This window comes from Oncorhynchus masou, chromosome 27, assembly GCF_036934945.1.
Source record: "Oncorhynchus masou masou isolate Uvic2021 chromosome 27, UVic_Omas_1.1, whole genome shotgun sequence".
Lineage (NCBI taxonomy): Eukaryota > Metazoa > Chordata > Actinopteri > Salmoniformes > Salmonidae > Oncorhynchus > Oncorhynchus masou.
Genome location: NC_088238.1, coordinates 40129687 through 40143750, shown reverse-complemented (window position 1 = coordinate 40143750; position 14064 = coordinate 40129687). Strand labels below are relative to the sequence as shown.

At 40.1% G+C, this 14064-nt stretch overlaps 1 protein-coding gene across 3 annotated transcripts; it reads left to right on the top strand.

Moving 5' to 3' along the window:
* The first annotated feature begins 558 nt into the window (after nucleotides 1-558).
* LOC135516136 (serine protease HTRA3-like) lies at nucleotides 559-13392 on the top strand. Of its 3 annotated transcripts, none has more exons than XM_064940203.1 (9): nucleotides 559-1674; nucleotides 8427-8526; nucleotides 8793-9015; nucleotides 10355-10549; nucleotides 10719-10751; nucleotides 10999-11194; nucleotides 11459-11516; nucleotides 11612-11707; nucleotides 11955-13392. In XM_064940203.1, the coding sequence occupies exons 1-9, from the start codon at nucleotides 1254-1256 to the stop codon at nucleotides 12121-12123; spliced, it is 1491 nt and encodes a 496-aa protein (XP_064796275.1). In that variant the 5' UTR covers nucleotides 559-1253; the 3' UTR covers nucleotides 12124-13392. The 3 variants fall into 3 exon arrangements, with proteins under 3 accessions (XP_064796275.1, XP_064796277.1, XP_064796276.1); XM_064940204.1 differs by having other exon boundaries at nucleotides 562-1674; nucleotides 11080-11194; XM_064940205.1 differs by lacking the exon at nucleotides 10719-10751 and having other exon boundaries at nucleotides 561-1674; nucleotides 11080-11194.
* Nucleotides 13393-14064: the final 672 nt, after the last annotated feature.

Below are 14064 nucleotides of genomic sequence, written 5' to 3'. Positions count from 1 at the left end.
TATTAGCTCTAACCATGTTATGCCCATTCCCCTTAGAGAGAGAACAAGAGAGAGAGAGGGAGAAAGAAAGAAGTATGTGCTAAAAACAGAACCACATCTGCCATTATGCCGGTTACTGGCTGGTCATTATAAATTGTCCTTAAAAGGGGTACTTATAAAAACATGGTACTATACAGCATGTGTCCTAAATGGCACATAGGGCCCATAAGGCTCAAAAGTAGTCTGCTATATGGGGAATAGGGTGCCATTTGGGACGCACTCATGCACCCATTCACATCCAGACTGAGGAATGGATTACTTAATGTTTTGAAAGGGGAAAAAATAGAATGTGTCAGATTAGTCACTAGCTGCATGGATGCCCATGTTGTTTGACAGAGACCCAATAATTTACATCAATATTTCGACACTTTTTTTGGGCCCCCATGTATAATATTGTCCAGGTTGTGTTGCTACTGACAACAACGTTAATTTCGAAGTCATGCCTCTCAAGGTATGATGACAACGTTCATGCTAGATATGATAAAGAGTAGACCGAAGAGTTATGCGTGGTCAAGAGGGTCCAACGCTCTGCCTCCTGGGGTCGCGTTTTTATTGTCAACGACCTCCTGCTTTGCGGGGCTACTTTGGCTTCGTTTATTAATTCGACGATTTTAAAAACAAGCACACATAAAACTTGAAAAATACAAATAAAACCATCGAAGATAACACACAATAAAGTCTGGGATTTATTTCCATTGTTGTCCTCTTGTGACATGGTGGTTGGTCAAGATCACTTGCGCTTTGGAGGGGCAGAGCCAGACCAGACGCAACGAACGATATTAGATCTTTAAAAAACTGAAAAAACAAAAGGCACCGCACTGCTGGGCTGAGACTCATTGGTGTTCATTGCAAATATAGCGCCAGCCAGTGCATCGGTTAGACGCATAATATCGGCATATTTGGGATCAGTTTCCACTCCTTTGGGATAATGTTTCCCATTTAATCTGGATCAACCACGGGCGGCTGCATATGAGTTGAGAACTTTTCAGTTTTAAGAAAATCCCGGATGTCTGCCCTGCAAGCGTAATTTTATCTCGACAGTCTTGTGAAAGAGATGCGTAAAAGTGTGGAGTGTTGCTCGTTGTTCAATCTTCCCAAATTACCGGAGACCGTTTTACAACGAACATGACCGTGTAAATACTTAGCCTAACATTATTTGTTATTATTTTATCGTTTTTATTTTCTCATATCTCCACTGCACTTGATCGCAAACGATGCAGGTCCTACTGTTTGCTACGGTTCTTTACTATATCGTGAACTTCGTCGGGGCTGAGCCCAAACCAAAATGCTCGGAGCGGTGCGACGTGAGCACTTGCCCCAGCCCTAGCTGCGCGATGGGGTACGTTCCAGACCGATGCAACTGCTGCCTGGTTTGCGCCCAGGGAGAAAGCGACCCATGCGGGCGCAAAGATGACCTACCCTGCGGTGATGGACTCGAATGCAAGCACCCGGCCGGAAAGCGGCTAGCCAAGGGCTTTTGTCAGTGCAAATTGGGTCACAAAGTTTGCGGCAGTGACGGCGTTACCTATGGGAACGTGTGTCAGCTGAAGGCGCAGAGTAGGAAGGCTCTGCAGCAGGGGCTGCCTGCCATCACCTCGGTCCAGAAGGGACCATGCGAAATCAACAATAACAAAGGTAAGTCATTTGTGTCTAAAAAGAAAACAACAACAATAACATCTGCAACATATAGGCATACTGTAGCTCAACATTAATCAGTAACAGCAGAAATGTATAGGCTGCAAACACAGTGACACGTCATACAATAGACATGGATGGATAATTGAATAGATGTTTACATATAGTGCACTACTTTTTGGGGGCTCAATGCACTATATAGGGAATAGGGTGCCCATTTGAGACATAAATATAGACTAGGCTGGAGGAATATAATTAGCAACCCCTAAACACCTCCTTTGTCAAAAGGGGAAGACAGCAGACTGTCTGGGTCATTAAAGTTAAACCCTACAACTTTGCCCCTAGACACTGACCTGAGGCCAGGTTTGTGTTTCTCCAAATAATTTAGTTTAAGATTGGGCGAGCGAAACTGATCACCGTAATTATTCTCAGCCAGACTCCCTATAGATTACAGTCTCACACGATGAAACTAATGACCAGCCACTGAATGACTGAGTTCACTTGTCAGAATGTAATGTTTGTTTTCCTGTCTATTTTTTTTATCAGCCTTTCCTGTGTTATTTTTTCCCAGCAAAAACAAACGCGTTTAGTGTGAAAAAACTGAAAAAATAACAACATTATTATTGTTATCGTATGTGCCTTGTAGTGGCCATTAGGTAAAATAAACATGACAGTAAATGGGGACAGTAGACAAAAAACATAGTTGGCACATCCTGATGTCCACTACAGAGGACATTTATTATTGTTATTTAGCTCTTACTGTTATTTAGCTTCTATATAATGTTAAAATTACAGCTAGCACATTTGGTTCCTTAGAAGTGGCTTCAATGTAAGTTTTTGGTTTCCCGTTGGTTCTGGGAACAAAGCCTGATTGGTAAAATGTAAAAAAAAAATGGAATGTTCTGAGAAGTGGAAATGTATCTCGCTCTGGGCATGTTAATTTTAGGTTGCAGGGAGGTTCTGAGAACGTTTTACTATGGTTCCCTGAATGTTTTCCTGGGAGGTTTTATTAACATTCTGAGAACTACAATTATGTTATTTGAATGTAATTAAATAACATTTTAAATGTAAAGGTTATTTGGAGGTTTTTGAATAACTTCCTTAAAACTTTCACTGAATGTTTCAATAAGACTTTTAATAAGACTGCTAGCTTAGGTTAACTGTTTTGAACTTCAAGCACAGATAGGACACATGGAAATTAATTTGCATTAATCATGCAAACACATTTATTTTTTTATTGTGGCATGGCATCAGTGAGATTCAAACACTATTATATTCTGTTCTCTATCCATGGAATTAGTCTACTGCACAACCAGGATGGAGCTAGCATGCCATGGTTTATTTTAAATTTATACAAAGCTTTTCATTTTAGTCTTTTCAAACAGAACCCATTTCAAAGGAAACGTTAAGATCAGGTGCGGCTAGTTAGTGGGTGTGGCCAACATACCTGAACACACTTAACAAGATAAGAGGTTAGAGAGAATTTTGTTGACGCTGAGAACGGAATGTATATGTTTTTAAATAACATTCTTAGAACGTTTTTTGAATGTTGCTAATGTTTTCTTGTGTTTTTTTTAATGGAAAGTTTTCTTAAATGTTCAGAGAACACGACTTTAAATATAACATTAAGGAAACCTGCAGAAAACGCTATGCTGAAGTACTGATATTCCCACAGAAGAACGTTGTTTCTTAATGTTCTCGGAAAAATTTGAGAATGTTGCTTTAAATAGAACCAAAAGGAAACCTGTAGGAAACGTTATGCTGAAGTATTGAAATTCACACAGAAGAACGTTGTTTCTTAACGTTCTCTGAACTATTTGAGAACATACCCAATGTCAAAGCAGTTTTGAAGACGTTCCTAGAACATTACCAAAAAATGTATATAATGTAACTATTTTTGAACTGAAATGAAGTGTTCCGTTAAAGTAATAAAATATCAAGAAAATAACGTTATTTTGTCAAGTTAAGAGACCATTCCCAGAATGACCATTCCCAGAATGTTGGGGGAAGTTTGAATGCAATTCAACGATAGGACAACAACGCTCTCACCAAGCCCTAAGAAACACATGGTTGTCAGAACGTTATGTGCTAGCTGGGACTGCTCAGTAACCTCACCAAACTATTCCTGAGATAGTTAAGTATAGAAAAAATCTGAATATCAAACTCACAAATAGGATAATTACACAATTACACACACTTACCATAAAATTGCTGGGTCTCAGGAGGTTATAGGCATTTCCTGGCCAAAGGTGGCAGTTGCCTTGGTTTCTATTCAGAACGTTTTCATAATGCCACTTCATAATGCCCAAGAAGCCAGTGTTTGGAGGATATATTGGCACGGATGTTGCAAACCGTATATGATATGATACACACTACTGTTCAAAAGTTTGGGCTCACTTAGAAATGTCCTTGTTTTTGAAAGAAACTCCGGGATGCTGGCCTTCTAGGCAAAGTTCCTTTGTCCAGTGTCTGTGTTCATTTTGCCCATCTTAATCTTTTATTTTTATTGGCCAGTCTGAGATATGGCTTTTTCTTTGCAACTCTGCCAAGAAGACCAGCATTCCGGAGTTGCCTCTTCACTGTTGACGTTGAAACTGGTGTTTTACCGGTACTATTTAATGAAGCTGCCAGTTGAGGACTTGTGAGGTGTCTGTTTCTCAAACTAGACACTCTAATGTACTTCTCTCTGTACTCTAATGTTCTCTTGCTCAGTTGTGCACCGGGGCTTCCCACTCCTCTTTCTATTCTGATTAGAGCCAGTTTGCGCTGTTCTGTGAAGAGAGTAGTACACAGCGTTGCATGAGATCTTCAGTTTCTTGACCATTTCTCGCATGGAATAGCCTTAATTTCTCAGAACAGGAATAGACTGACGAGTTTCAGAAGAAAGGTCTTTGTTTCTAGCCATTTTGAGCCTGTAACCGAACTCACTAATGCTGATGCTCCAGATACTCAACTAGTTTAAGAAAGCCAATTTTTATTTCTTCTTTAATCAGAACAACAGTTGTCAGCTGTGCTAACATAATTGCAAAAGGGTTTTCTAATGATCAATTAGCCTTTTAAAAGGATAAACTTGGATTAGCTAACACAACGTGCCATTGGAACCGAGAAGTGATGGATGCCGATAATGGGCCTTTTTACGCCTATGTAAATATTCCATAAAAAATCTGCCGTTTCCATCTACAATAGTCATTTTCAACATTAACAATGTCTACACCCAATTTCTAATCAATTTGATGTTATTTTAATGTGCTTTTCTTTCAACAACAAGGACATTTCTAAGTGACCCCAAACTTTTGAACAGTAGTGAATATGTGTATGACATTAGCATATGATGATATGGTATTATTCAGTCTAATAGTATACCAACATATGAACCCATTTAACTTACAACGTGTATTTGCACACAAGGCATTGAGTTATTCCAGCTGAAATGCAATTTTAACTCATCGGCATTCAGGATTAGACCCACCCTTTGTTTAAAAGAATGTACCAACATAGAGATTCTATTAAATTACTAGAGGGGATATGTCATCAACTCAAAGTTCCATAATGGGGCAAAAAATGGCAGCCATCTCGGTCAGAGAGAAATCCAAAACCAGTTTAATTGAAATTAATGGCAGTAGAGGCATACGTAATGCATTCCTTGCTTTTACTTTTGCAGGAAAATAAAAGTTAGGCATGTGATGTCTTAGAAATTGTGTAATGGAATTATAGTCAACCTAAAATATTGTCATATCATTATAAATAGAGTTTATACAGGTTGTATACCAATTTTCTGTATAAATAGCCTCAAAATATATATGTATTTGTAGGATGAAAATAATAAGATATAGTTTCTCGTACACCGAATTCATTGAAAGATAGGCCTTTCAAATTGGGCAATTATTTGACCTGACCCAAATAATACTTTCTCACTAATGAGGGAAACAGAATTGGATTGTAATGTGTGGCATAGACATCACTGTTTACCTAAGGATACTTTACAGGAAGCAGGAAGGCCTATGAAAAATTATGGCATATCCGATTTGTCTTGACTTTGATCACAAGAGGGCTTAATGGTGTGTGGTACTTTTAAAGCATGTAGCAGACTTGGGTTCAACTACTATTTGAAATCATTTTGACTGTGCAATTGGGATTGATTGAGCTTACCTGGTGCAATGGAACCAATAGATGTGTTTGAAAAATTGAAAGAGCCATGACCCAAGATTGAAAGACCAATGTCTGCTCATATGACTGAGTACATGGAGTTTGTAAGAAGAGGGATAAGGATGACTGACTGATGAGATTTCTGCACCTAATCTGATCTGCTCATTGGTCGAAATCATCCATGAGCCAATTAGAATGAAGGGCTTTGTAGAGAACTCACATAAAGATTTGTGATTGGTGGCATTTTATCTGAATTTCTCCAATAATTGGCCAATTACTTAAGTTTCCTTTAACTAAACGGATCATTGCCAGTGCTGCATTACAGTGTGGGATTGTTGAGTTAGGAGTAGAGATATCTATAAGTAGTACTAGGAGAGGAGTACTGTTTACATGTTGTTTTTACTTCTCAGATCTCACATACCTTTCACTTGCCTCTCATGTCTCGGTCTATATGGCTATGTTTAAACAGGCTGGCCAATTCTGATCTTTTTCCACTAATGGATCTTTTGATCAGCCATAATAATTGGGCAAAAGAATTACTCACTCTTACTTCAGTCAAATACTATATCATCATATGAACCCATTCAACGTACAACATGTATTTAAACACAAGTCATCCTTGAGTTATTTCAGATAGGCCTACTACCACTTTAGACTAAACCTAAAATTATCTTGTCATTATCATTAGGATGAGCTGGCCTTCAGGCTAATGACATGTTTAGTATCTTCAAACTGTTCTTCGATCAAAAAACACATTTTCCAGAGTCATCTCAAAGCTTTTTGGCCACCACTCAGGATAATAGTAGCCTGTAGTCCCACATTTGTTTGTAATGTTTTGCTACTCTCATATGGTTATTGTTGACAAAACAGCACAAACAAATCTGGGATCAGGCTAGAATAATGGCCGAGTTGAGTTTTTCCATGGTTACTGTCAATATTGTGCCATCCACTGGTTTGGTTTTCTAATGCTTGGTTAGCCAACTAAAGAGGGCCGATTTGTAGCCTAGTGCTGAAATATGCTCTTCTGAGATTCCCCTTTGCTTGCATGTTTAATTCTACACTCCCTTACCCAACAATTTACAATTGGTTAGGAGGATGACCATAGCCAAATATTTGATTAGCAAATGGATAGGATGTGTTGGGAATAGTCCTAAAATGTAGAGCCAGATGTAGAGCCATGTGGTCTAAAATGTAGAGCCATGTAGAGTCTAAAATGTAGAGCCATGTAGAGTCTAAAATGTAGAGCCAGATGTAGAGCCATGTAGAGTCTAAAATGTAGAGCCATGTAGAGTCTAAAATGTAGAGCCAGATGTAGAGCCATGTAGAGTCTAAAATGTAGAGCCATGTAGAGTCTAAAATGTAGAGCCATGTAGAGCCAGATGTAGAGCCATGTAGAGTCTAAAATGTAGAGACAGGAGTTTTTCCCTGACCATGTGTCCTGACTAAGAAAAACTCTGGACCGTAGTTATAGAAAGTTTTTCCTGAGCAGGTCATCTGTGCAGGAAAAACTCCTGGCCCTGCTAACACTGCATGAGATGAATAGGAGTAACTGAATGGACATCATGCTTTTAATATTTAGGTCACTAGTACACCGCCAGCTAGTTCCAGGACAGGGTGTGTTGTTTGTCTGCTCTCTAAAATCAGCTGTGTAACCTGATTGTTTATACGAGCCAAGGCGATCACACACACATACGCACGCACACATATACACACACACACACACACACACACACACACACACACACACACACACACACAAACACACATACGCACGCATGCATGCACATACACGCACACACACATAGCCAAGGCTGTCGAGTCACAGGAAACCACGGTCAGCTGAGGAGAACGAACACCAGCCAGCGGAGCAGACCGCCATGTGCTGGAAATAACCGACCGTAATTAACATTAGTTTACTGCAGCACGCCACACACACAAGCACACACACTCACGCACAGGCCACTAAGGCTTTTTCATGGCCCTGAAGGAGCGCAGCCCGGCGAAACTACCCAGCTGTTTTTATACCAAATTACTGAGGTTTCATGTAGGGAAGGGTGGAGTATAGAAAACAAATATTGAAGGGTATTGCAAAGGAAGTTCACCTAAGAACCTGTACTCGTCGGACTAAAAAAAAAAAGTGTTATTGCTATTTTAATGTTGTTGTTGTTGCTGTTCTTGTGGCTATTTTTAAAGTCAAGTTTTTACTGACCACTTGATCAAACCTGAAAACACTCCTGTACAAAGTCTGTCATTCTGCCCTTGAACAGGCAGTTAACCCACTGTTCCTAGACCGTCATTGAAAATAAGAATTTGTTCTTAACTGACTGGTAAAATAAAGGTAAAATAAAATACTTTGTGACCACTTTTAAGCAGTGCATTTAATAAAAGCGTTACGCAACATTATGAAGGCTCATACATGCTTATAACAAGTTATACATCATTATATGTGGATGGTTTAAGTAAAGCGTTTCCAATATATTCTTTTCCTGCACTTAAGGTGGCAGGTAACATGTTAAGAAGCGAACGTACGATTGCTGGAGAGGTGAGAGTGTAGAGGAGTGAATGTGTTATATTATTAACATGAGTAATTCTTCCCGCTAGTATAGGTACTTCACACCCCACCAGTCCCAGGTACAAGTTTAACTTCATAGCTGACGTGGTTGAGAAGATTGCACCGGCTGTTGTCCACATTGAACTTTTCCTCAGGTAAAGTGTGTTTGTGTAGGCAGCCTCAGATACAATCTTATGTTGTACAACAGTGTGTGTTGTGTCTGTAAAGTATGCGTAATGATGGTTGAACCAAAATAATCATTTTTATCACATATAACTTACTGGTAGTAACTTCACAACAGTGTAGATCTTATGTAATCTCTCATCATAAGCAATAAACACAAAACACATCACAGTAAACTCTTGTCTTGTTGTTCTATCTTGACCTCTTTTGAGCTCTATATTGACCTCTTGACCCCCAGGCACCCTCTGTTCGGCCGGAATGTCCCTCTGTCCAGTGGGTCAGGCTTTGTGATGTCAGACACAGGTTTGATAGTGACCAACGCCCATGTAGTCTCCAGCACCAGGCCTGTGTCGGGCCGTCAGCAGCTCAAGGTCCAGATGCACAATGGTGACGTCTACGAAGCGACCATCAAGGACATCGATAAGAAGTCAGACATCGCCACCATCAAAGTCAACCCACTGGTGAGAGGAGTGTGTCTCAGGATTGGGGTCAATTTCGTTTCAATTCCAGTCAATTCAGGAAGTACACAGAAATTCCTAATCCAGTTGGAATTGAAAGGTTGTTTACTTTCTGAATTAGATATTGCGTAAGAGTCCGACAAAAGACATGCTGCCTTTTTGTTTTAGGCATGTTCTTATGCATGGGCCTATTGTCAGATCTCTAGACCTATTGTTCATTGTAATGAGACATATGCAACAACAATGTTTGAGGTTAGAGGAAGACTGACACTGAATTATTTCAAATGGAACCGTCCAAATACCATGTTCTGGTTCACATAATAGCTGTATTGTATTCTACAATAAGAAGGTCTTACTGTTAAAAACAGGGGGAATAGGAACAAAGAAACAACAAAGAAAAGAGAAAACCCAGGGCAAATTCCTGTATGTTAATGAGATGAATAGCTATTTGATGGATGTCATGAATGTCTGAGGTCACAAATAGTTATGACTGATGTCATATCCTGTTTGTGATAGGATTAATCAGGCGTGGTGAAACACAGTTCAATTCAATTCACCCCTGGGTGTAGCTGAATGTTTTAGGCCCAGGTGCATAGATTATGACACGGACCCTACCACTTTAGGGATAATAAGTAGGGGGATTTTAAGATGGGCCAGTCAACCATATTACGTAGGTGTTCAATCAACGAAAGCCCCTAAAGTCTCCAAAACAATGGATCTGCCTACAGAGAGAAAGACAGGGAAACGAGTGAGCAGTGAGAAAGACCTCAAAGAATTCCTACACAGCCCGGTCACTCTCTCTTTTACTCTATTTCTGAATCTCACATCACGATATGAGTCAGAAACATGTATTCTCGTGTCAAAATGTACTGCAAAGTTTAAAAAGGATAATTAATATACAAATATTGAAAGCATTTAATGAGACAACTAAAAGATGTGCAACATAAAAATATTGTCTCAATTCCGTTGTGAAGTTTATTGACCGTCCCTAACTAGCCCCAGAGATAGGCTATCCATCCAATGTCAAACCAACTTTGCCAAGTTTGCACACCAGCCAGCTGAAGCCAATTGGCGAAAGAAGTTAGATAGCCTAGGCGACTTCAAGACACATATTATCTGGAAGGGTTAGTGACTGTAACTGTGTACTGAATGTACAAACGCTTACCACATGCAATCACACACACAAGAGGCACCCAATTTAACCCCCCCCCCCCCCCCCCAGTTATGGCCGCTGCTTTTCTTAATGGCCAGGCAGAGAAATTAGTAAAAATCAGGAAATTCAGCCCCCCTTTAATGCTTCTCTCAGTCACCCCTTTCTTTCTATCCCCTTCCTCCCTCTCAGAAAAAGCTCCCGGTGCTGTTGCTAGGCCACTCGGCCGACCTTAGACCTGGTGAGTTTGTGGTTGCCATTGGCAGCCCCTTCGCTCTCCAGAACACGGTTACCACAGGGATCGTGAGCACTGCACAGAGAGACGGGAAGGAGCTGGGCATCAGAGACTCTGACATGGACTATATACAGACAGACGCCATCATCAACGTGAGACAATCAATTCTATTCAATTTAACTTAACTCTATTTAAAGGGCAATTATAGCAGACTTCACTTATAACCAACTCAAAAGGCTGTCTAGCTGTCAGACAACTACATACACATCCCATTTATTGACTGAATAATTGATTGATTTATTGTTTTTGATATTTTCTCAGTATGGAAATTCAGGTGGACCTCTAGTTAACTTGGTAAGTGTTATGTCGGGCCCCCAACACTTTTTCACGATCTTCACTGTGATTGATATTGAGTAGAGGCAGTAGTGAGACAGCCATAGAGCTTTTTTAAATACACCAGTATGAAAGTATCCCAAGATGGCCATCTTTTTGGTCACGTTACCAGGATATTAATGTCTATTGTAGTGTTCTATTTAATTCAATGGAGCCAGCCCTGTTCTAAAACCCTAATAACCTGTCACCCTGTATTGTCTGCCATCAGGACGGGGAGGTGATCGGTATCAGTTGTGATCCAGTTCCTATTCGTAACACTCTGTTAAGTTGTTTGTCTGACTGCCACCAGGACGGGGAGGTGATTGGCATCAACACTCTGAAAGTGGCTGCTGGGATCTCCTTCGCCATCCCTTCTGATAGGATCACACGCTTTCTCAAGGAATCGTTGGACAAGCAGAGCAAAGGTAGGCCCGCACCTCCCCTCTGATAGGACAACACACTTCCTCAACGAATCAATGGACATGAAAAGTAAAGCCAGGCCCGCCCCTCGTATATGATAGGATAACACTCTTCCTCAACAAATCAATGGACAAGTTGAGCAAAGGTAACTATGTTTGAGATAGCCAGACAGCTATTAGCTACTGGTATGATCACATTATAATTCAACAAAGGCAAATAATGTATTATTATGTATGTTAAAGGCAAATTATAGTTTTTTTCTTTTAAAGAAGTGAGATCATTGAAGAAACGGTTCATTGGAATAAGGATGCTCACCATCAACCCAGCGTAAGTCTTATGCAAGAATGACACTGTGCAATACTACAGTTACCAATAATAGTGTGTTAAACCAAGACAGACGTTTCTAATTCGTCTTGGTGTAGGCTGGTTGAGGAGCTGAAGCAGCAGAACCCAGACTTCCCTGATGTCTCTAGTGGGATCTACGTCCATGAAGTGGTGCCTCACTCTCCTGCACAGAAGTAGGTGGCCTCAGTCAAAGCTACCATACACTGTGCAAATAGCATAGTTTCTCTGAGAAGGGTCAAGCTGACTTTGCGTGGAAATTTAGCATGGACTATTTCATTACATCTCTTGGTTTTCTTAAAGGAGTAATTTATCACTCTTTCATACTTTTAATATCTTTACCCACGTGTCTCTCTTTGCACTATAGCCTTCCTCATCTCAAAATAATGTTTTTTTTACCCTCATCCTCCTTTCTACACACAGAGGTGGTATCCGAGACGGTGACATCATTGTGAAGCTGAACGGCCGTCCTCTGCTGACCACAGTTGATCTACAAGGGGCGCTCACGGAGGAGACAGCCCTGCTGCTGGAGGTCAGGAGGGGCAACGACGACCTGCTCTTCAACATCCAGCCTGATGTCATTATGCAGTAACCCAGTAAACATGAAAACATTGACCAGGAATACTGTACTCAAGATATATTTCTATCGGACCATTCTGTAAACGTTAGAACGTCACTCATGAACATGCTCCCAGCTGTTCAACATCGAGCCAGATGACGTCTTTATGCAGTAGTCACAGCAACCGTGGTGTGGAACCCGTGAGACTGAAAAAGTATACTGACCAAACAAAAACAAAAACTCTGGTTGAGAGCCCTATACACTGATAAAGCTGCCCCTATAGTCACTGACGTAAGATCAGTTTGTATTTGTTTTGGGAGGGTAAAACTGATCCTAACTCGGTGCCTAAAGGGTGACTTTTAACTACTCCGAGCCAAGGGGAGAACGATCAACAAACAAGTCAAGAAACAGAAAACTGTGTTTGTTGGAACCTTGATCTGGAAACAACAGAGACTGACTGACCCTTGCTTGGTAAATCCAGCCAGAAAACTCTCTGGGGTCTGGATGCATTTAGGACTGAATGTTGGAACGCCCAGTGAAATGAAACACTTGATTTTTAGTGTTGTTGTATTTGTGTTTTGTATCATCTGTCTTTGTCAAAGCATACCAGCTGTTTTTTGAGACTCACTTACTCCCAATGCAACTGATCATTGGTAAGACAAGTTTAGCATGTAGTTTAATTCAAAGATTTGTCCATTGTTACACTGCTTTTATGGCTTTTTTAAAAATCTGTTGAACAGAACTTATTTCTGTACATGCGAGTACAGTAGCTATGTGTCCAATGCTTTCCGTTTGAACCAATTCTATAATCAACTGTGAATGTTGTTTTTTGGTCAGTTATACTTTGAAAGAAAGACCAGAATTTGGTCAGAAATGTTCAGTTAGAAGTTGAAAGAAAGACCACATTTTTATTCAACTGGTAAAATGTAAGCAAATGTCTGTTTGAATCTCTACTGTTACTGGATTCTTGATGTCTTCTACTATAACCGACCCATTGGGAACACTTTACATTAATGTCCTAAGGGTTTATAAATGGTTTGTAAAGTTGCTATAAGCAGTTTTATAAACACTTTACAACATTGACCTGTGCTTATAGCATGAATAAATAAATTCCCTTTACAGTCAGTTACTTATATTTTAATCATCATGACTTAAGAACAGATTGAATGTTTACAAATCTGGATTCCTTACCAACAGGCTATGTCAATGGGAGTGATTGTTTTAGTTTTTGCTACTTTTTATAATGTGTATAAAATCAAATAAATTGCTGTGTAGGATGTTCTTGCATTAGATCCAGTGAGACGTGTGTGTGTGCGTACATGCGTGTGTGGGTGGGATTCCTTTGACGACATTCTGCTGTACTTGGACATGGTTGACGAGGAAGTTAGGAATGTTTACTGCTGCAGGCTGTAAGGAGCTTAGCCTTGTTTAAGTACAATCAGGTTATTGTGGCTGCTATATATAATATATATATATATAGACAGACAGACAAGGGGGCATACTTTTCCATCCTCCACCAGCACAATCGGTCATGGGGTAAGGTGAAGATGTATTTATGTTAAGTTAAGGGTCCTAAAAATAGTCGTACACTTTTACTTGTCTTGTCACAGGTCATAAATGTATGTCTAATGTCCTAGGAGGATGTCTGGAAGGAAACTAGGAGAGTTTCATACACCATTCACTTCCATGGTCGACTTGAACCATATTCTATTCTGCCAGAGAGTCTGAGTATTGTTGGCTAATCTCCTTAACGTGACATGTTGCTATGACAGAAAGAAAGTTCAAACAAAGATTTAATTGCAACTCGTATCTAAGTGGGTGGTCGTGCTGGCTCCTTTTTTCCCCCCATTTCTGATATGATGGATCGTTCGCTCCAAGGACCCTTTGATTTATTTACCTTGAGTATGTTGGAAATCTTGCGACTAGCTCGGAAAGACAGTACCGTGCAGTATCGAAGAGTCCTCACTGCTGCTC